The following is a 24,717-nucleotide window of genomic DNA, read 5'->3' as shown; positions in this document are numbered from 1 at the left end:
GATTTCACCACCTGTGCCACCCATTACATAGCTTATCTGTTGACTTGCCCTTGCAAAAAACAATATGTGGGACGCACCATTAGAGCCTTTTCAGTGAGGGTCAACGAACATTTAGCTAGTATAAAAAAGGTCATACCAATCATAGTGTCCCTCGACACTGTTTACGATACCATCATAAGGCTCCGTCCAGAACTCAATCCCAGATTTTTGATGAATTTGTCCCCATTGGAGAGGTGATTCTAGTCTTAGAGGGGTGTCTCATCTAGAAACATTCTGGATATATGAATTAAAATCTTACCCACCCTTTGGCATGAAGGTCAATTGGGACATTAATGATTTCATTAATAGAGCTTAACATATTTCTTTTCCATTTTTCTTTTTTCTACATTCCTTTTTTATTTATCCTCATGTTCATTGCCATGGTGTTATAAATGGGAATGTTCCATATGTTCCGTAAACATAAATGGCTATATTGTGTGACTCATTGTTCGTTTTGCCTGCTAACTAGCCTATATTTTACAGAACTTCATTCCCTTCCTCTTTTTATATTCAATCAACATCTCTGTTATGTTTTAACTTGTAAACTCAGTAAACTCAATAAGAAACTCTGAAAAAAAAGTCTTAGAACTGGTAGTGACATCAGAGGTTGCTCCGGTCCTCCAAGGGCATAGAGCCGAGTGGGGGCTATCTTGCCATCACTTGACTTCCTGCTCAGCCATCAGCCCGATCGGATTGGTTCTGGGCTTAGTGATGGCTCCGGTAAGCTCATAGGCAACCAGGAAGGGGGTGGGCACCTCTCCCGCCACCTATGAAAGTGATCTTGTGGCGAATCCACTGCTGGGATCACTTTTGTCAAAAAGCCGGCCATCTAGCGGAAAAAAAGATCCTGGGTTTGTGGCATCTAGTTGCTGCCATAACCCCAGTTGCTGTCTAGCACAGGGGAGGAGATGTTTTAGTACATCTGTTAGAAAGAAACTTTGAATAGCATAGTGCTCAACCCGCTGGCTGTAAATAGTAAATATAAAATGTGGAAATGCAATGTTTTATATATACATGAATAAAATGAAATGTTTCAGTTTTAGTACAGAGCATAAACAAAATAATACATGAAATATATATATATATATATATATATATATATATATATATATATATATATATATATATATATATATATATATATATACGATTCTTAAGTCTTTAACTATGGAAGTATGACAAGCTTAGTCATATACCATTACTATGACATGGTGCTGACTATGCTCTTGAGTTGACAGAATATAATGCAGCCCAAGTTTACGTAGATTTGTTAGAATTTCAAGAGTAGCTTATTTTACTTTAGTTGGAACATCTTAGCTTGGTGAGTAATAAAATAGTTGACCTACCAAATCTCTTATATCCAAAGGACTGCACCTCCTCTTCTTCTGCAAAGTCGTCTGGAAGAAAAAAAAGTATTTAATGTGGTATCCAACTACTCAAACAGTGATAAATAATAAATACATTTAAAATGCTACAGTATTACCGAGTTGGAAAAATAACTCATAATTATTTACTTTTCCTGTATAAAGTGCAAATACAGTGTTCTCCCATTGATGGTCGCATGAGTAAAAACCTAGATATTTGGTAATATGATCTTTGTAGCAAAGGAGGAACAATAAATCAGACTTATGTTCCTCCCCTAGCATAAAAGACCATATGAATAAGAGGATGATTTACTAATAGAAAATAAACTGTTCACTTTGCAAGGGTAGTTGCACTTTGCCCAAGTGTAAAATTCCCAGGAACTTAGTAAATGCGGTGAAGTTTTTACTTTGCAAACAATACCCAATTATGTGCAAAAAAAAAATGCATTTTTGATTGGATGATGGAAATTAGCCTCACCTTATTTACTAAACTTTGGGGTACTTTTGCTTGAAAATGCAACTTCCCTTAGAAAATGAACAACCTAGTTGCCTTTAAAAAATCAACCCCCCAAATGTCTAGGGTCTTGACCTTGTGGCTTTCCCAATAGGAAGCCTGGAGCAGCTTTTTTTTCAAGGAAAGGTGTTTCAGCTTGTCTATTAATATTTTAAAATCACATCCAAGACTGTTAATGTAACTTTAAGTTCACATTTCATTATTTGCTATCAAAATAACCCATTGTATTGACCATTGCACTGCTTTGTATTGTACTGTGTCTTTTTAAACCAAAATCTCATTAGTTTAAAAAGACACTGACTGACAACTATGTGGCACCCCTAAGGCAGGTGCTCAGAAAGACTGATATTATTGGTTACTCAAAGTGAACCCATCCGTAGATGTGTTCATATTGCAATGTACAGGACCAGTAAATATTTCTTAAATGCATCTTTAGTCATTTAGGACCCATTTACACCCAGTGCAATGACAAGCTAAAATCCATGGTCTACAAAAGGCCCTAATCACACTGGTGTACTGTGCTGATGTGGTGTGGATCAAAAATGAAACATTCTACATTTAAACACAATGCAACATACTGAAATGCGCTATAATGAGTTTTAAAAACCACAGTATTTTGGCTCCTGTTGTGAGAAAAAACACATGAAAGCAAGGAGTGTCAAATCAAGGATAATAAATGCATGCCCATGAAAAGCACTTCCTCCCCTATGACTCTTTCCCCTTTCCCTCTTACGCAATTGGAACATGCTTCAGGTCCGTATGACCTGGTAGAGGCATGCGGCATGTCTGTTCATGTGCAAAATCGCACTGTTAGGTCCTATAGACTGGCAAAGTCCAGTGGCATGCCTGCATATGTGTGGAATATCTATCCAAGATGGTGGTGTGGGAGCAAAACTTTAAAAAAAGAGCTTTGGGCTGGAAGAGGACAATGCTGGACTCCATAGGCTAGTAAGAATCAATTTTTTTTAAATTTACATACAGGCACAATTACCAAAGATAAAAAATAATATCTTACTGTTAAGAAAGACGTATATACTTACCTATTTTCCGGCTGCTCAGGTTCTGTCACGTGACCTTGCCCCCCCCTGGGTCAACCAGTCCCACTGCAAGGAAGAGAAAAAATGCTGACAACAAATGGGCTATTGAAGCCTATAGGTGACGTCACTGCTTCAGGCTTTACTAGCCATTGTCGGAGCGCTCTCTCCTCTCCCCTTTAACGCTACTGGCAGACATAGGGAAGACCGGGCTGGAGCTAGCTGAAAATGGGTAAGTATATACATGTTTCCTACACAGGTTGGTAAACAGTGGCGGCCCGTCCATATAGGGCGCACGGGCACTGCCCCCCTATCCATTGGTCCGGCCCCCTGATCTACATATCAGGGTGCCGGACTATGGACTCCAATGGCGGGAGCGTTGTTTTTTAAAGCACCTGATTAGATCCAGAGGCTTAAATAGGCTTCAAAGGTAGGTGGGCTTGGGGCGCAGAGCACTGCCAGTGCTGTTGGTGCAGGGCCGCCATCTGCCCGGAGGGGGGGTGCTTTTTTGCCACCCCCTCAAAGAAAACCCACCAGCTGAAACTGTTGGTAACCACAGATGCAAGGAGTTAGGGTTAAGCTGGAATTACACTTTAAGTTAAAGCCAAGTAAATATGCATAGGCATAGTCTCTCAAGCTCTGCCTGAGAGGACCATTGAGTCTGCTGCTTGCTAATGATGTCATCAGTCTGTTGCAGTCAGAATGAAACGTCATTTTCTTTGCAAAACTATTTTGATGATAATGGAAAAGGGAAGGGGTTATTGATGTAATAGAGCAAATAGTGGTACTGGTTTCCTATTAACACTTCATCTACACTTTTTCAGCTTTGACTAGAAGAATATCCTGTACCAGCAGGCCAATTTCGGTAGCTGAATCAAAGATTTTGGATGCACAGATGTTAAGCAGTGTTGGTAAAAGGAGACAGAGCAATAGCGTGCAGACAAAAAAAGGAAATAACTTCAGCTAATACCTATCAAGAATGGAGAATGTGCTAGTTGACAATAATAATTATGTAATGAAGTGCTAGTAAAGGGATTTATGAAGAAAGACATATACAAATTAGGTCCATGTTATACCAGTCCTGCAATGACAGCCAATATCAATTATTGAGGTAGTCATTATACTTGTTAAAAAAGGTTCATGTGCTTTTTTCAGGGCGACAAAAATAAATAATATATTTCATACAACAAATCAGTCTGTATACCTAAAAAAAAATAACAACGTAATGCTGCAGCTGAAAACATTTTTTTTAAAGCAATGCAAAACTTGAAACTTCTTTTTTTTTTACCTCAATGCATTCTCTGCATTTGGGTTAAAATGGCACCATTACAGTTCCCCCTCCACCATCTCTAAAACATTTACATGACTCCATGCCACCTCTCCAGCATGCCTTTGTACCCCTCATTTTCTGCTGCTACCAGTCAATCTCCTGTGGAGAGGGAGCAGGGGCATGGCTATGGATGCACACAGCTTGGAGAGGAACCAGACATGAGTGCACAGGCATGGGTGCCCCTATAGCCAGGCATGCTACAAGAGGTTCCTGAAAGAGGGAAGGAGCCCACAGCACTGGTTACTACGAGAAAATGAAGGAAAGTGATATTTCTGTGCAATATCACTGCACAGAGCAGATGTTGCCTCTTTTTTTACTTGACTTGAGTTATGGAAAGCATCTCTGTGGGGTTTGTGGTCCTGTCTGTGTCCCCACTATGGAGGTTTCCCCTCATTTCCTGTTCAGATGAAATCTGACCTTTGTTCTCAGAGCATAGGTACAGGTACTCCCCTCTTCTGAGTCAACCCTTGTCCTCACCCCCCCCCCCAACTCTAAGCACTGTCCCTTGGTTTCACCCCCCTACTGACCTCCCCGTACCAATCCTTTTAGAGAATGCAGAACCAAGTATCATTTTGTGGTACTAAGTTGTATGGCATTTGTTAATGATAGTGAGAGAAGCAGTATAGTAAATCCTTTGCAGCCAGCAAAACATAATCCCCTGCAACAAGATCCACCACAGCAACAATAGACCCCCGCCAGCTACAAAAAATCTCTGAACAACCAACATCAATAGATTCTCCAGCACCTGGAAACAATTGACCCCTCCCTCAACAGTAGGTCCACCCAAGCAACAACTGCCCCCCCCCCCCCCAGCAACATATGACCCTCCCAATGGCAATAGATCATCCACCAGCAGCAATAGATTATTCCTCAGCAGCCAGGAATAATAGACCCTTCTGCACACCCCAGCAGCCCTTGCCATTACATACATTTAGTGCTGGAGGTGGCAGAACTGCTTTCCCCTCGTTCCTGCTAAAGAAAAGTCCTGGGAATCGGGACAGAAAAAATAATAGAAATCTGGTTCTTAAACGCAACATATTTTACCTTTCATCTATATTTTGATTCAAGTGTTCTCTGTTACTTCCTGTCCTAGTGACAGAAGAAGTAGCCCAGATAGCAACGATACTTGCCACACATTTGTGGCAGCGTTGAATTGTAAGTCTAGTTAACTTGCTGTATATTTTCACTGGCAAGTTGTATACTTGCAGAGCACTTGAAGCACAAGTTCTAGTTGACACTTTTCATTTGTAGCAAATTTGCATGGCAAGTCTCTAGCAAGAGCAAAGTTGCAGTGGTGAGTCTACAGCAAGAGTTATGAAAGTCTACAGCATGAAAATTCAGCCACAGTGACCCCTGTGGTAGGATGACTATTGCACAACATAACTGAACCAGAACTTGCAGAATGTTTGCAAAGAAAGTTGATCTGCAGTCATGCAATGTGAACTTGCTGCAATTGTGAAGTCTGGCAAGTCTAGCAATAGCTTAGCAAGTAATTTTCAAACTTTCAGCTCAATTGCTTGCTAACTGGGAGGTGAAATCTCTCATAGCGCACCACCCTGTACATTAGACTGAAAATGGCTTGCCTATGATCACTTGAAAATGAATAACAGCAATTTTGAAAAACTGTCTAAAACACCTGTCATTTTTTTGCCATCTGTGTCCCATTGTGGAGAATACATTCCCATAGACACGACAGGAAGTAATAAGAAAAGTTCTCCAAAATAAGGATAATTTCCTCTTACACTGTTGTTACCAGAATGTCAGTATTGGAACATTTTATTTTTATTTTTGTTAATTGATAGCGAGTTGAGTGAAATCTTAATTTTGGAGTTTGCCTCATTTTCAGTCCGGATGACCGTAGTCACTAGGACAAATAAAGTGTGTTAATCTCCCCATTGGAAAGACAGGCATCAATAAAACCTGACAGAGGTTCTACCCCCTCCTTACTCTAAAAAAAGATAAAAAATGTATGGCTTTAGAAACACTTTTATAACAAGCAAGTACAAAATATTTAAATGAATATATGGACTGTTTTGTGTTTCCTGTGATAAGTACAAGTCATAGTACAGAGAAGGCAGTCATGTGACCACGTGTATGAGCCTCTGTCCACACACTATTAAGAATTACAGTTCTGTAAAGGCCAGTTAACTTATTAAGCTATTTTGGAGTGTGGGAGAAGATGCAAACATTGGATAAGCAGATTCCATGCAGACAGTGATCTTTGATGGGAATATAGCCTCAGTGTTGCAAAGCCACTGTGCCAACCAATAAACCGCCATACCATGGATCATAAAAAAGAACAAAAACATGTTAACATAACATTGTAGATTTATTGTGTTTGAGTTATTGTGAGAACTACCTACTTCATCATTTTATGTTCTAACTTCTGTTATGTTTTTTTACTCTTCAGACAATGGTGGTGTTTATGATGATAGCTGTATTGCAGTAAAATCCTTTACAGCTGAATATCATGTAGATATAAAAAAAAAATGTAATGCACATATGTATACAATAAAAAAGTAATTAAATGTATTTATAAATGCAGCTAGTAGTCAGTTAATGTCTGATTTGTATAATCCCTGCACCACCACCACCTCCACCAGACTGGTAGAATTAGGGAACCACTAAGGGCCAATCAGGTGTGCTACATACATGTCCCATCTAGGAACATGGCAACTAGGAACTGTTTAAAGTGAAAATCACCCATCCATCCATGACACCCCCCCCCCCCCCCATCTCCCAGAATTTCTAGCTGCTGTCATCCTGGGTAAGGGCCGATGATTCATGTAGAATTTACTTGCTGGAATCCATCTGTCCTTAGCTCAGGCATGCAGGTGGGATGGTCTGCTTAAGTAAGAAAGCCCCTCATCCCCACCTGCAGATGAGAGAATATGTTCAGACTCATGGGATGCATGATATCATCTTGGCCTAGGCCAGAAACCAGGAAGCAATTAAAGAAATGTTAAAAAACAAGTAAATAAAAAAAAACTTTTCTATCTGTTCCATGCTAGCAGCATAATGATTACAAATAGGTAATACTGACTGAGAGACTTTAGTTCTTCTTTAATTGCAATAGATTTTATGTCACTCACCACCAGTATGGCTGTGCTGTGTGTAACAGGGCTGTGCAAATCTCAGAAATGCATGAATGGAAATGCAAATCATTTTGATAGATAAAACAGCTCCCTTGTATTAATTTCAATTGTTTCGCTGTTTGCCTCTCAGATTTAAAGATTTCCCCGTATTTGTAGAGCAATTTTTTTAGTGCCTTCCGTGGTCGGGAGGAAGTTAAAATGGCTGAAAACGAAACTTCCGGTTTTCGTGAAGCTTGCGTACTTGGTTCCCATGGAAGCAGTGGGTGAGGCTATTTAAGGGTTCGGGGTGTGTTGGCTCAATCCCAATCACAGGCACAATGTATACAGGAGGGAGGAGCAGAGCCCGTGATGTCTCCCCATGGCCATATTTTGTTGTTATTTGGTGAGCCGTGGCCATTACAAGCATTGAGAGCTTTGCTGTTTTCACATCTTGTAAGTTTTTAAAGTCTTTTTGGGTGCATTTAAAGGTTATAAATAGAGAGTTGTATGTTTATTCTTTTTGTTTTATGGTACCCATACTTTTTTGATGTCTGAGAATACTGGATGGGGGAGATTGCTTTAAAACTGGACTGAGAGGAGGATCAGTGAACGAGGTTTCCCAATTAACACAGCTGATGCATTGATTTGAGAAGAGTGATGAGCAAGTTATGACCTGTTCCTGAGGTCTAATGCCTCGTACCGAACTAATGCTTGTCTGTTTTCTTTTGCATGCTAATCTCATATAGAAAATGAAAATGAAGAGGTTACTAAAGTTACAAAAATCCTCGTAGGACAGAATAAAAAATTCGGAAGTGATACAGTGTATGTGTATTATATTTTCAGATCAAAACTGTAATGATTAACCACTTGTTGACCAGCCACCGTCATTATACTGCGGCAGGTCGGCACAATCCCGCGAGCCGTCGTAGCTATACGTTGGCTCCTTTAAGTGGGATAGCAGGCGCACATGCTCTGCCAGAGTCGCACGCACTGCAGGCTTGCCGATGCTCGTGCCCGCCAGTCGCGATGACCACTGGCCATAAGTGACGAGAGGCAGAACAGGGACCTGTGTGTGTAAACACACAAATCCCTGTTCTGTTCTGAGAGGAGATGAAGTTTGTGAGTTCCTAATAGCTAGGAACCATGATCTGCCATCTCCTATAGTCTGTCCCCTCCCCCTACAGTTAGAACACTCAGTCAGGGAACACAGTTGATGTGTGAACGCCCCCGATTGTTAATCCCTTCCCTGCCAGTGACATTTATACAGTAATCAGTGCATCTTTATAGCACTGATTGCTGTATAATTGTTAATCGTCTCAAAAATGTGTCAAACGTGTGCGATGTGTCTGCCATCATGCCGCAGTCACAATAAAAATCACAGATTGCCGCCATTACTAGTAAAAAAAAACAATAATAATAAAAATGCTATAAATTTATCTCCTATTTTGTAGACGCTATATCTTTTGCGCAAACCAAGCAATATACACTTATTGCGATTTTTATTATCAAAAATATGTAGAAGAATACATATCAGCCTAAACTGAGAAAAAAATTATTATAGCAAAAAGTACAAAATATTGTGTCGCTCTTTATTTGTTTATAGCGCAAAAAATAAAAACCACAGAGATGATCAAATACCACCAAAAGAAAGCTCTATTTGTGGGAAAAAAAGGACATCAATTTTGTTTGGGTACAGTGTCGCACGATTGCGCACTTGTCATTTAAATCGACACAGTGCTATATTGCAAAAAGTGTTCCGGTCATTGAGCGGCAAATCTTCCGGGGCTGAAGTGGTTAGACGAAAATCATATGATCTGGTATCATACGAGAAAATTTTTCGTGCTTGTCCAATCGGATATCGGATGAACTGTTGTGATTGTCTCTCGAAAGCTGTGTACTAACAATAAGATTGTCGTGTGATCGATTTAAAAGCGGTATTTTTCTGATGGTGTGTACAGGCCATAAGAAGGAGGTGAGGATTTTTTTTACCTTTTTGGGGGAGACAAGTATGGCACAGTGGTGTTTAAAGTTGTGTCACAGCTGTTAAGGTTTGATCTTGAGATTTTTGTTCATTAGATATTTTTTGCTTCACAGTATATGTTAATATTGTTGCACTACTCAATTTTTGTGGCCTATCATTTTTGTAGGGGGCAGGGCACCCTGGACCGCTGGTTACCTAGCAGCTGAGATGTTGCCAGAAGGGATGTGCCGCCGCTGGCCAATCCGGCAGAGAGCGACCACTGGCTGCATTAGACACATGTTCTGAACAGTGGCCGCAGGAGGAGAGGAAGAGAAGGAAAATCTTAAAACTCCAATGATTGTTTAGTCTAGGGGAATTAACAGAGAGGAATACTAAACTTATTGCTCACTCTCCCAGTTCTGTCATTCGGCAGGGAGAAAGCCTGTGGGACTTAGACCCCTTTCACACTGTGGGGCGCTTTGCAGGCGCTACAGCGCAAAAAATATGCTATCAGCATCTTTGGAGCGGTGAAGGAGCAGTGTGTATACCGCGCCTCCGCCGCTCCTGTAATCAATGGGGCAGCGCCATTGATTACAGAAATCAATGGGGCAGCGCGGATATACCACCGGCAAAGCGGTTGCAGCAGCGCTTTGCAGGTGGTTTTATCCCTTTTTTTAAAAGTGCCCCAGTAGCCCGCAAATATGACAGTAAAGCGCCGCTAAAAATAACGGCACTTTACCACCGACACCGCCCCTGCCCCAGTGAAGGGGCCTTAGGAATAAGGTAAATAATTCTACCTGCTCCATGCCCCCTAGACCAGGGCTCTGAGTTCACACTGACATTAAAAGCAGGACTTTTAAGGGGCTTTAAAAATGCCCCTCAAATGCCTATGCAAATGATACAATGGATGGCACATAGTGCTGTTCACATTATAAAAACATGAAGTGTTAGCATTGCTTCACTTCAAGATTGAAGCCTCGTGTCAAGTCAGGAGTTTGAAGCCCTTCAACACCTCCTATTCAAGTCTATGATGCTGCTCAGCAAACGCTCTGGCAGTTTTGAGAGGCGTTAAACTAGTTTTTTTTTAACATTCCATGGTAGAGCAGTTTTAATGCACCTTCAAATGCTTCAGAACTGCCCATAGGGCATTTATGCTTTATGGTTTTTGTATGCTATTTGTTATATCATCTACTGATAAAGTAAGGCAGCCATTCCTACAGAGGGAACAAGTGCTTTTGTTGATTTATATGCTGATTTTTGTTCTTCCCTTCACACGAGGCTGGGGTAACTGGTAGTGTACAGTATAAGCAAGCAGAGTAGAATTATACAAATATGCATCTATATTTCAAAAAACAATTATTTGATGAGCTGAAATATTATGTCTAAGTACAGCTTACGCTTGTAGATATCTGTTTTTCTTATGATTTGACATTGCAATTCACCTAAGTTTTTGCAAAATATATGATTATTTTCATCCAGCTATGCATTACCTGCAAACTGAATCAAAACCTGACTCCATGATTACAAAAACAGAAATTTGCTTTGGCGGCCTTATTTATTTTACACAGCAGTCTAAAAATCCAATTGTAATGTTCATATAACAATCTTTATTGTAGTCTAGGAATCTTTTGAAACATAATTGAAACACAGTTGCTACCCCAAATTTCCTGATGGCAATTTGATCTTTAGCAAATAGGATATCTTTGGTATAAAGCAGAAGTCTCCACACTTTTCAAAACAGGGGCACATAATTGTGAAGTGGAAGGAAAATGATAAATGGTCTTCAAATTATTTTTACAAATAAATATCTGAAAAGTGTGGCGTGCATTTTTTATTCAGCCGCCTTTACTCTGATAACCCTACCTAAAATATAGTGGAACCAATTGGCTTCAGAAGTCATCTAATTAGTAAATAGAGTCCACCTGTGTGTAATTTAATCTCAGTATAAATACAGCTGTGAAACCCTCAGAGGTTTGTTAGAGAACCTTAGTGAACAAACAGCACCCACCATGAAGGCCAAGGAACACACCAGACAGGTCAGATATAAAGTTGTGGAGAAGTTTGAAGCAGGGTTAGGTTATAAAAAAATATCCCCAGCTTTGAACATCTCATGGAGCACTGTTCAATCCATCATTCGAAAATGGAAAGAGTATGGGACAACTGCAAACCTACCAAGACATAACTGTCCACCTAAACTGATGGGCCGGCAAGGAGAGCATTAATCAAAAGCAGCCAAGAGGCCCATGGTAACTCTCGAGGAGCTGCAGAGATCCACAGCTCAGGTGGGAGAATCTGTCCACAGGACAACTGTGCACTCCACAGATCTGGCCTTTATGGAAGAGTGACAAGAAGAAAGCCATTGTTGAAAGAAAACTATAAGAAGTCCTGTTTGTGGGGGACACAGCAAACATGTGGAATAAGCTGCTCTCGTCAAATGAGACCAAAATTGATCTTTTTGACCTAAAAGCTAAATGTTATGTGTGGCTGAAAACTAACACTACACATCACCCCGAACACACCATCCCCACCATGAAACATGGTGGTGGCAGCATCATGTTGTGGGGATGCTTTTCTTCAGCAGGGACAGGGAAGCTGGTCAGAGTTGATAGGTAGATAGATGGAGCCAAATATAGGGCAATCTTAGAAGAAAACATGTTAGAATCTGCAAAAGACTTGAGAATGGGGTGAGGGTTGACCCTAAACATACAGCCAGAGCTACAATAGAATGGTTTAGATCAAAGCATATTCATGTGTTAGAATGACCCAGTCAAAGTCCAGACCTAAATCCAACTGAGATTCTGTGGCAAGACATGGAAACTGCTGTTTACAGATGCTCTCCATGCAATCTGACAGAGCTTGAGCTATTTTGCAAAGAAGAATGGGCAAAAATGTCACTCTCTAGATGTGCAAAGCAGGTAGAGACATCCCCAAAAAGACTTGCAGCTGAAATTGCAGTGAAAGGTGGTTCTACAAAGTATTGACTCAGGGGGCTGAATACAAATGCATGCCACACTTTTCATATATTTATTTGTAAAACAATTTTAAAAAACATTTATCATTGTCATTTCACTTCACAATTATGTGCCACTTTTTATTGGTCTATCACATAAAAACCCAATAAAATTTTCATTTTTGGTTGTAACATGACAAAAATTTCAAGGAGTATGAATACTTTTTCAAGGCACTGTATATTGCAAGGATTTAACAAACTTTGTTGCAGATTCCTACCTTTTGTTATTCTGAGGAAACCCCTGTGAGTTTATCTGTATCCATGTGGGAAAGTGAATCTAATGGGAGTGGTTTCATAATTATCAACCAGCTGCAGCAGCTGCAGGGCACTAATGAGGAAAGCTGCTGGGCCTGCATCCCTTTAAATGTGTTCCTATTAAGAGTATCTCAACAAAAATAAAATTTTTGTTGCAGAGGATGCCGGATATCTAACTTGTATCTTGGTGCAGGCTGCTGGAAAAATTCATAAGCCAATCACACAGGAAATTAGGTTTCTGAGGGGCGTTCTGTACACATTCTGCCTACAAAACACCTCCAGGTAGCCATATTGCATTGCATTTTCTGAAAATTACAGCAGCAGCAGACTGAAAAGGAAAGGTAGTTTTTAAAACCATTCAATTACAATATGACTTGTGTCGCAATTGTATATGCTGTATAATTTTTCTTTTTATTTGCTATTTTTTTCCCCCCATGAAAGTGGAGTTACCCTTTAATGCTAAATCAGTGCACATTGAGGATACACCACCAAATCTTGTACTGTGCATGTGGCCAGCGGGATGTAATTTGGAGACCTCTGTTGTAAAGAAATGAACCCGCAGAGTAGTGTACTATAACAAGTTAAAGTGGATGTAAACGAAAACATTATTTTTGGGGTTTTTTTACGTCATAATGTAGAGTATAAGATTTCCTATCATTTGAGCCCAGTCTTGCTACAAAGAGTTAATCCAGCTCTGAGCAATCCTCTTTTATTGTTCAGTGATATAAATCTTGACAAACAGAGAAAAACTTTGTCAAATCCTCCCCCTTGCTGTGAGTGACAGGTGATTTACATATCTCGTGCGCTAGCCTAGAGCTGGCCATACACCTATAGATTATCTGCAGATTTTCTATGGTAAGTTGGAAAAAGTGCAACTGATTTCTTCATGTATGCTAAACTGTGTGTTTGGAGGAATCTCCCACTGGGCCAAGCTGCAGTATCTTGCTAGTTGGCCCCGCTGGTTCTCAACCTAAACAATGCCTGCACCCAATCAGAATATTCAGGTATTGTGAGAGCCAGCAGGGCCGACTAGCAAGATATGGAAGCTTGGGCCAGTGAGAGATTCTTCCATCCACACAGTTCAGTATAGATGGAGGAATCTGTTCCACTTTTTCCATCTGACCATAGAAAATCTGCAGATAATCTATAGGTGTATGGCCAGTCTAAGCCCTTGTACACACGGTTGGACATTCTGACAACCAAATCTGTCAGATTTTGTCTGAAACTGGTGTTGCACACACACGGTCGGACAAAGTTGTCGGAAAATCCGATCGTTCAGAACGTGATGACGTTATTTCGTTACGACGGGACTATGTTCAGGATAGTAGCCAATAGCTTTGGTCTAGAAATTTGATCTGAGCATGCGTGGCACTTTGTCTGATCGGAATTCTCTACAAACGATCAGACAAAGTCCGATCGGATCATGTTGTCGGAAAATTTTATAGCCCAGCTCTAAAACTTTGTCGGTCGGATATTCTGACAGAAACAGTCCGATGGGGCCCACACACAGTCGGATTATCCGACAACACGGTGTACAAGGGCTTAGAGACATGCATTATTTTTTAATTCCCTCCCACTCCTTTCTTCATCTGCTCTGCCAGGATTGAATGTGCCACAGCTCAGCATAATTGGGCATGCTGAAGTCATGTGAACACTTTCCTGTCTTTTCACTGGATGTTAGAGATCATAGCAGAAGTTCAGGGTAAGAAATACACAGAAGAAAATGCATATTGACAAGGGGAGTGTAGAGGTGGGCGGGGAGTCCCCTGACATCACGAATCCACCCACCGAGCTCCAGACAACAGACCCACCCACAGATTCTGCCTTTTTCGGGTCTCATAGCAGACAGAGGGGAGACATTTGACAGGTAAAGATACATACAGGAGGCATGTATATCCTTATAGATAACCCCTATGGCAGTAGTTTAGAAAGGATGACATTGGGTTTGCAGCCACTTTAATGACTTATCAGCATGTTGCTGCCTCTTTAATAGCTTGGTGGTGTGTTCTGGACCAGGCTGTGCTGTCCATTCGGTGAAAAGTTAGGACCTGAATATGCACCTGGATTACAACACTGCCTGCAGAGGAGGATCAGAGCTCAGACTGACTGATTCTACCTTTTAGCAAAGACCACATGACCAAATACCTGGGACATTTGGCTTGTGAATAACGTATTTCAATGTTGTGTTTGTTTTTTTCCTGGAGTTCAGGTTAAGTCTAACTCAGATTGCCCCTATGTTTATGCAGGTTTCCTCTATGGGTTTCCAATCTCAGTCCCAGTGGCGGAATTATCAGGGTCGCAACAGTCGCAAGTGCGACTGGGCCCTGTAATTCTCTGCCACTTCAGGGGGCCCACCGGCAGCCCGCCGCCCTCCGCCCGCCGCCCGAGGGGCCCACCTGACTGTCCGGCCGGGGGTGTGCGTGTGCTGTTATTCATTTTCGCTTGTCATGCCGTGGTGAGGGGGGGGGCTTCCTTCACCAGCGTGTGAGAGAGCGTGAGAGAATTGCTCGTTTGGCTCCGCCCCCGCCTATCCAGAGCGACTGAAAGGGAACAGCCAATTCAGTGAAGGCGGGGGAGGAGCTCTCTGAAGCAAGGCTTTCTTGTAGGAACGGAGGCACGCTTCATGCAGGACTTGATCACTTGATCAGCATCACTCTGCAGGATTCTGAGGAGGGGGAATCGATCATCATCGATTGATTGGCGGTAAGTCGCCATCCCCCCTCCAGATTGTGCCAGCCTGCCACCCCCCTCCAGTGCCACCACCTGCCCTCCAGTGCCACCAGCCCACCATCGCCCCTCCAGACTGTGCCACCCCCTGCCCTCCAGTGCCAGCAGCCCACCACCCCCCCTCCAGTGCCACCACCACCCCCCCCAGACTGTTCCACCCCATCCCCCCCAGACTGTTCCACCCCCCCCCCCCCAGACTGTTCCACCCAATTTCCCTCCAGACTGTTCCACCCCATCCCCCCCCCAAACTGTTCCACCCCATCCCTCCAGACTGTGCCACCCACCCTCCAGTGCCATCACCACCCCTCCAGACTGTTTCACCACCCCCCTCCAGACTGCCACCACCACCCCTCCAGTGCCGCTACCCCCACCTCCCTCCAGTGCCACCACCCCCCCTCCAGACTGTGCCACCACCACCCTTCCAGTGCCACCACCACCCCCTTCCAGTGCCACCACCCCTCCAGACTGTGCCACCACCCCTCCAGTGCCACCACCCGCCCTCCAGTGCCACCAGCCCTCCACCCCCCCTCCAGACTGTGCCACCACCACCCCCCCTCCGGACTGTGCCACCACCACCCTTCCAGTGCCACCACCACCCCCTTCCAGTGCCACCACCCCTCCAGACTGTGCCACCACCCCTCCAGTGCCACCACCCGCCCTCCAGTGCCACCAGCCCTCCACCCCCCCTCCAGACTGTGCCACCACCACCCCCCCTCCAGACTGTGCCACCACCACCCCCCCTCCAGACTGTTCCACCACCACCCCTCCAGACTGTTCCACCACCCCCCCTCCAGACTGCCACCACCGCCCTCCAGTGCCACCCCTCCCTCCAATGCCACCATCCCCCCTCCAGTGCCACCACCCCCCCTCCAGTACCACCAGCCCACCACCCCCCCTCCAGACTGCCAACACCACCCCTCCAGACTGTGCCACCACCACCCCCCCTCTAGTGCCTCCACCACCCCTCTAGTGCCACCACCACCCCTCTAGTGCCACCACCACCCCTCCAGACTGTGCCACTACCCCTCCAGACCCCTCCAGACTGTGCCACCACCACCACCCTTCCAGACTGTGCCACCACCACCACCCTTCCAGACTGTGCCACCACCACCATCCCTCCAGACTGTGCCACCACCACCACCCCTCCAGACTGCAGCCACCCCTCCCTCCAATGCCACCATCCCCCCCTCCAGACTGTGCCACCACCACCACTCCTCCAGACTGTGCCACCACTCCTCCAGACTGTGCCACCACCACCCCCCCCCCCAGACTGTTCCACCACCCCCCCTCCAGACTGTTCCACCACCGCCCTCCAGTGCCACCCCTCCCTCCAATGCCACCATCCCCCCTCCAGTACCACCAGGCCACCACCCCTCCAGACTGTGCCACCACCACCCACTCCAGTACCACCGCCACCCCCTCTCCAGTACCACCACCATGCCACCCACCTCCAGTACCACCACCACCCACCTCCAGGACAACCATGCCTCTCCAGTACCATCGCCACCCTCCTCCAGTACCACCACCCACCCTCCGGTACCACCGCCACCCCTCTCCAGGACCGCCACCCCCCTTCAGTACCACCACCGCCACCCACCTCCAGTACCACCGCCACCCCCTCTCCAGTACCACCACCATGCCACCCACCTCCAGTACCACCGCCACCCCTCTCCAGGACCATCATGCCTCTCCAGTACCACCGCCACCCACCTCCAGTACCACCGCCACCCCTCTCCAGGACCGCTACCACCTTCAGTACCACCACCGCCACCCACCTCCAGTACCACCGCCACCCCTCTCCAAGACCACCATCCCCCTCCAGTACCACTGCCACCCCTCTCCAGGACCACTATCCCCCTCCAGTACCACCACTGCCACCCCCCTCCAGTGCCACCATCAGCCCCCCTCCAGTACCACCACCACCACCCACCTCCAGTACCACTGCCACCCCTCTCCAGGACTACCACCGCCACCCACCTCCAGGACCACCATCCCCCTCCAGTACCACTGCCACCCCCCTCCAGTACCACCACTGCACTGGTGACACAGGTTTCACTCGGGACACAGGCTGCACAGAAATGTTTTACTTTGTTCTACAGTGGAAAAAAATATAGTATCAAAATCATGCTTTTCGGGGGGGGGGGCCCTTCCTGATTTCTTGCATCGGGGCCCTGAGGTTTCTAGTTACGCCTCTGCTCAGTCCTATTATTTCTGTCACACCACCCTGCCTATGCATACTATGAGAGCAGGACATCACAATGTAGACACCATAGTGCTATTTTCTGAACATGTATTAACAATCATTTACCCGTAAAACATGAATGCATAGTACAGTGATATTTGATGCAATAACTATTACTCTTCCAGATTCAGCACACACAACTGGTGTCCAACTAATTTGCCTCACCCAACACTTATCTTCTGCCAATTCCTTCCACAAACTCTTAATCGTCTTCCAAATGAAACTCCAAGATTACTCTTGGCTTGGCCTAGGGTTTAGCCTCAGATAGTATTTCACTCCCACACACAGCTATACTATTCTACATCAGCAGTGGCTGAGGTGTCAGGAACGTAGTTTACATCTACAAGTCAGGTTCCATATTTCAACAACAGCTTGTACAGAACAGCTTCATAAAAAATTCTCAGTCATCATACCACCTTGATAATTAAAGGGCTTCTATGGTGACACCACACATTTTCATTTTATAAAATTAGCATTGTAAAGACAACACAAAACAAGAGTTATTTTTTAACAATTCTATATAGTCGCACTTGAAAAATCTCCTTTTGTGTTGTGAATTCTGCTTGTCTGCTGCTCATCTTTACTCACAACTTTCTGGATTGCCTGCATGCTTTACAACTTCTCCTCCACTGTTTACGTTTTATTTCTAAGGACTACATATCCCATGGTACCTTGCTGCCTGCAAGCAGTGATTCTTGTACTGACTCTGCCTCCTGAAACTCCTCCTCTGAGAAGGCAGGCTCTGTGAGATGTGTGACACAACAGTGCCTACTCAGGGCATAAAGCCACAGAATTCAAGGAAGTAAATGTTTAAAATTATTTTTCAAGGTGTCTCCTAGACAAACTGTCTTTATTTCCATAAAGCAACCATTTGCATTAAAATTTGCATTGAAGTGGGAGAATATAATGTGGTTGCTAGGAGGCAGTATACACAATTCTGTTGAAACATATATTGATATATAAGGCCCAATAAGACACCATTGGTTTTATCACAGAAAGCTCATTTTTTATATACTGTTTTAGTAAAAGTGCTGCATTTGTAGCTTATTTTTAAAATTGTCCTTAAAGCGGTGTTCCAGTCACAATTTATTTATTTTTTTTTTAAAGTCAGCAGCTCCTTTAATAAGGACACTTACCTATCCAGGGAGCCCACAATGTCAGCCCCCCCCCCCCCAGCCGAGCTATCCATCGGATCAGGTGCAGGCGCCACCATTACAACTAAGGGAAACCTGCAGTGGAGCATTGCGGCTTCACTGTCGGTTTCCGATTGCACATGTGCGAGTAGCGCATCGCTTTGTGAATGGCCAGCTTGTCCTTTGGGACACACAAACAAGTCCCAGAAGACAACAGGGGGCTTGTCGCAGAAGACAATGTGATGTCCTGGGCCGTGGCCTGGCTGAATTGGAAGTACTTCCAAAAAAGGTACTAGAGAAAGAAAAAAAAATCAAATAACGAGGGGTAGAGAGGTGGTCTTTCGTTTAAAACCACCTTTCAAAATTGGGTGGAACTCCACTTTAAATAGCTCTCTTTCTCCTTAAATACTGTATATATATATTTGACACTGCTCCAAAGAGGAAAAGGACATAAGTAAAACCACTAACTGCCAGCTGTACATTATGTTTCTATTTGTAAATGAGTTTATTATATACCAACAGTTGCTAGTGCGCAGTAAACCCCTAGGCCATTTGAAGAGGCGCCGGTCCTTTTGAGTGCTGAATTATATAGCAAAAATATGGATACAATTTCTGGGCTTGGTGGCAAATAGGGATGAGCCGAACACCCCCCGGTTTGGTTCACACCAGAACTTTCGAACGGACCCCAAATTCATACGAACATTAGAACCCCATTGAAGTCTATGGGACTCGAACGTTCGAAATTAAAAGTGCTAATTTTAACTGCTAATATGCAAGATACTGTCCTAAAAAGGGTTTGGGGACCTGGCTCCTGCCCCAGGGGACATTGGTCAATGCAAAAAAAAGTTTTAAAAACGTCCGTTTTGGTGGGAGCACTGATTTTAACCACTTAAAATGACTTCTGTGTGAGGAGACGAGGAGCCGATTGCCTAGCAACCGGCTGTTTGTTTACATCACATGACGGCCGTGATTGGACACGGCCGTCATGTGATCAGGAGGGCCAATCACAGAGCCCTCCTGCCGATCTGAGATGCGCCGTGTCCGGGTGACACGAGCACATCAGGATCGAGGGGCTGCGCGGGCACGCACGCGCGCGATCCCGCTCCTTCTGAAGGACGTTGCTGAACGTCCTATCAGAAGTTGACGGCTCCCACCCGGCCGTATATGTGCATTTCATCTCACTTGCTGTTGTCTCCTTCCGTTTGAAAGTAGGAGATGTTTGTAAGTTGGATGTTTGAAAGTAGGGGCCTGCCCTATATGCTCTGCAGAAATGGCGGAACAAGGTGTTGGTTTTGCCACAACATTGTAAGCCCTCAAAGTGACTCTTGGTGGGCGCTGGAGCGCCCTGCTGTGAACGATTATATCAAGAATTGTAATTACATGCCCTTGTTGAACAGTGGTAGAAAAATTGACCTTTGGTGGTTGTGGTGCTGGTGCCACAACACTATAAGTCCTCACAGTTACTCTGGGTGGGCACAGGAAAGGGCCCTCCTGTGAAATATTATATCAAGAATTGTAATTACATGCCCCTGTTAAACAGGGGCTGAAAAATTGGGCTGCTGGCACTGGTGCCACGACACTGCAACCTCTCCCATATACTCTAGTTGTAGTGCAGGAATGAGCCCTTCTGCAAAGCATTGCATCAAAAATTGTAATTAAACGCCCCTGTTAAACAGGGGCAAAAAAATTGTGCCTTAGGCACAGGTGCTGGTGCCACGACACTGCAACCTCTCCCATATACTCTAGTTGTAGTGCAGGAATGAGCCCTGCTGTAAAGCATTGCATCAAAAATTGTAATTAAACGCCCCTGTTAAACAGGGGCAGAAAAATTGGGCCTTAGGCACTGGTGCTGGTGCCACGACACTGCAACCTCTCCCATATACTCTAGTTGTAGTGCAAGAATGAGCCCTGCTGCAAAGCATTGCATCAAAAATTGTAATTAAACGCCCCTGTTAAACAGGGGCAGAAAAATTGGGCTGGTGGCATTACCCAGAACCAAAAATGTTCTTCCAACATATCAGAGGAGGAGGAATAGGATAGACAATCAACATAACAGGACAGTCACTCAGCATCAGCATAGGCAGTCTTGAAGGGATGTGATATTTCTAAAAAAATTATTCGGTTACATCAGCTTCAGGTGCTTGGTAGCTGTGGGTGATCCAAGACTGATTCATCTTGATGAAGGTCAGTCGATCAACTGAGTCGGTGGACAGGCGCACCCTGTGATCAGTAACAAAGCCACCAGCAGCACTGAAGGTGCGTTCCAAAAGAACGCTGGATGCAGGACAGGCCAGTAGCTCAATTGCATACTGTGCAAGCTCTGGCCAGTGATCCATCCTTAAGACCCAGTAAGCCAGAGGATTTTCGGTGGGAAAGGTGTCCAAGTCTGACCTTGCCCCTAGGTATTCCTGCACCATGTAAATTAGACGCTGGCGATGGTTGCTGGAACCGATCATACCTTGGGGCTGCGGACTAAAAAATTGTCTGAAAGCCACCTTCTCCACCGCTCCTTCTGACCGATGCCTCAGCAACACGTTGTCCAGGACCAGGAGTTTGTCTCTGGGAACGCGTTGCACAGACCTTTCTGCAAGGCCTCCCGGAGATATCTCATCCTCTGCTCCCTCTGCAATGGCAAGATAAGGTCGGCAACCTTACCCTTGTACCGTGGATCAAGGAGAGTGGCCAGCCAGTAATGGTCCCTCTCCTTGATCCGAAGAATACGAGGATCCTTCCGCAGGCTTTGCAGGATCAGGGAGGCCATGCAGCGTAGGTTAGCTGAAGCATTCGGTCCGGGGTCCTCTGGGTCACTAAGGACAACATGATCCGCAGCTACCTCCTCCCAGCCACATACAAGTCCACGGGTTTCTTGGGACTGTAAATCATCCCTACAAGACTGCTGCTGATGCTGAGTGCCAGCCTCCACCTCCATGCTGACACAATCATCCTCCTCCTCCTCCTCATCCTCTTTCTGTGTGATGGGTGGCACAGCAGGAACACTGTCTGGATAAAGGGGGCCTTCAGAGGCAAGGAAGTCCTCCTCTTCCTGCCTCTGTTCTGCCTCAAGTGCCCTGTCCATTATTCCACGCAGCGTATGCTCCAAGAGGTGGACAAGAGGTACAGTGTCACTGATGCATGCACTGTCACTGCCTTGTGGCCTCCTCAAACGGTGACAGGACAGTGCATGCATCCCTGATCATGCCCCACTGGCGTGGTGAGAAAAAACCGAGCTCCCCTGACCCTGTCCTGGTGCCGTAGTCGCACAGGTACTCATTGATGGCCCTCTGCTGCATGTGCAGCCGCTGCAGCATGGCCAACGTTGAGTTCCACCTGGTGGGCATGTCACATATAAGGCGGTTCTTGGGCAGGTTCAACTCCTTTTGGAGCTCAGCCAGCCGAGCACAGGCATTAAATGATTGGCGGAAATGCACACAGACTTTCCTGGCCTGCTTCAGGACATCCTGTAAGCCCGGGTACCTGCCCAAGAACCGCTGCACCACCAGGTTAAGGATGTGAGCCACACAGGGCACATGGGTCAGTTGTCCCTGTCGGAGGGCGGAGAGGAGGTTAGTGCCATTGTCGCAAACCACCATTCCTGGCTTAAGCTGGCATGGCGTCAACCACCTCTCGGCCTGCCCCTGCAGAGCTGACAAAACATCCGCCCCAGTGTGGCTCCTGTCCCCCAAACAAACCAGCGCAAACACGGCATGGCATCGTTTTGGCTGCGTACTTGCGTAGCCCCTGGAACGCCTACGGAGCACCGCTGGTTCTGAGGACAGAGCACTGGAAGAGGCCATGGAGGAAGAAGAAGAGGAGGGGGTGGAGGAGAGAGGTGTGTCACAACCAATAGTAGCATTTTGGAGGCGTGGTGGTGGAACAACCTCCAACACTACTGCACCTTGTCCTGCATCCTTCCCAGCTGCCAGAAGAGTGACCCAATGGGCCGTGAAAGACAGGTAACGTCCCTGTCCATGCCTGCTGGACCATGAGTCAGCAGTAATATGCACCTTACCGCTGTCCAGCGAGGCAAGGACATTGCCTTCCACATGCCGGTAGAGAGCCGGAATCGACTACCGTGAGAAAAAGTGGCGTTTGGGGACCTGCCACTGAGGAACCGCACATTGTACAAACTCACGGAAGGGGGCCAAGTCTACCAACTGAAAAGGCAGCAGTTGAAGTGCTAGCAATTTAGCCAAGCTAGCATTCAACCGCTGGGCATGTGGATGGCTGGGAGTGAACTTCTTTCGCCGGTCCAGCAGCTGGGGCAGGGACATTTGCCTGCTATAATCGGACGTGGGTGTACTGCTAGCAGAGTGCCCGGAAGCACTTGGCTGTAGACACACCTAATTCTACACCTTCATTCCTCTCAGAGCAGGACTGAAGGTCTAGTGGGGTTGGAGATCCCAGCTGATGAGGAGCAAGGAGAGGTCCGATTTGTTCTTTGGTGTGGGTCTTTGAGGTACGCTTGCCAACGAGCTGCATGGCAGGTCAACATATGTCTGGTCAAGCATGTGGTGCCCAAGCGGCTGATGTTTTGGCCACGCGAGATACGCTTGAGACATATGTTGCAAATAGCAGCGGTACGATCTGATGCACTCGTCTCAAAAAAGGCCCACACCAAAGAACTTTTAGAATAACGCGCAGAGGCAGCGCCCTGCACAGGCGAAGCTCTGCGGTGTGATTCAGTCGGTGTGCTGCCCCTAAGCTGGCCCCCAGAGGGCATCCTGCCTCATTATACATGTGCCTTCTCCTCCTCCTCTCTCCTACCAGGCACCCACGTGGAGTCAGTGCCCTCATCATCCCCTCCCTCTTCATTGCTGGAGCAAACCTGGCAGTATGCTGCAGCTTGTGGAACATGACTGCTAGATTGCAGTCCTTCTTGAGCATCCCCTCTCTCTGCATTCACGCTACTGCCTTCCTCTAGCTGAGTATTATCATCAGAGCCTACAAAACACTGGGCATCCTCCTGGAGCATGTACCCAACACTGTGCTCAAAGAGTTAAGGAGACTCCTCAGGAGGACGTGGTGGGTCTAGGGAAGTCACTGATGATGACATTGAGAGGAGGGAAGACGATGCGTTGGCAGCTGCTTTGCTAGTACCCTGTGCCTGGGTGAGAGAGGATGAGGAGGATGAAGAGGGCTTAGTCATCCACTCTACCAAGTCGCTGGCATGTTGCGGGTCAACATGTCCAGCTGCCGAAAAGAAGGATAAGCGTGTCCCATGGCCACGTGCTGATGATGATGATGCACCGCGTCCACGACTAGCACTGTTGTCTCTAGACACAGAGCCTGCTTGCCCTCTTTTATTGGCTCGCGCCTGTCTGCCTCTCCTTGCTGGCCTTCCAGACATGGTAGTGGCCTGAAGGGAGTTGGGAAAACCAGCAATTGGGTAGTGTATATTGTGCTGGAGGCACGCACAACACCCACTAACTCCTGCAGATGGCAGATGGCTCAATTAGAGAGGAGCTATGTAGGTGGATATAACGGTGTATACTGGGTTCAGGGCACGCAGACAGCACGCACAATCTCCTACAACTGACTGCAAGCTCTATTTAAAAAGAGCAAGATAGTTAGCTATATAGGTGGATATAGCGGTGCATACTGGGTTCAGAGCAGGCAGACAGCACGCACAATCTCCTACAACTGACTGCAAGCTCTATTTAAAACGAGCAAGATAGCTATCTATATAGGTGGATATAGCGGTGTATACTGGGTTCAGAGCACGCAGACAGCACGCACAATCTCCTACAACTGACTGCAAGCTCTATTTAAAAAGAGCAAGATAGCTAGCTATATAGGTGGATATAGTGGTGTATTCTGTGGTCAGGGCACGCAGACAGCATGCACGATCTCCTAATGCTGACTGCAAGCTCTATTTAAAAAGAGCAATATAGCTAGCTATATAGGTGGATATAGTGGTGTATTCTGCGGTCAGGGCACGCAGACAGCACGCACAATCTCCTACAGCTGACTGCAAGCTCTATTTAAAAAGAGCAAGATAGTTAGCTATATAGATGGATATAGCGGTGTATACTGGG

General features: G+C 45.6%; 1 protein-coding gene across 1 annotated transcript in view; it reads right to left on the bottom strand.

Moving 5' to 3' along the window:
- Positions 1–24,717, bottom strand: part of COLEC12 (collectin subfamily member 12) — a 220,956-nt gene that overhangs the window by 169,719 nt on the left and 26,520 nt on the right. The window contains exon 2 of the mRNA XM_077492546.1: positions 1,386–1,436. Within this exon, the coding sequence (XP_077348672.1) occupies positions 1,386–1,436 (51 nt within the window). The remainder of the gene's footprint in view (positions 1–1,385; positions 1,437–24,717) is intronic.

The sequence above is a fragment of the Lithobates pipiens genome, unplaced genomic scaffold, assembly GCF_037356315.1.
Source record: "Lithobates pipiens isolate NorthernLeopardFrog02 unplaced genomic scaffold, aLitPip1_a1.2 Scaffold_19, whole genome shotgun sequence".
NCBI lineage: Eukaryota > Metazoa > Chordata > Amphibia > Anura > Ranidae > Lithobates > Lithobates pipiens.
The sequence above is the reverse complement of the archived record's forward strand: the minus strand, read 5'-3'. Positions and strand labels throughout refer to the sequence as shown.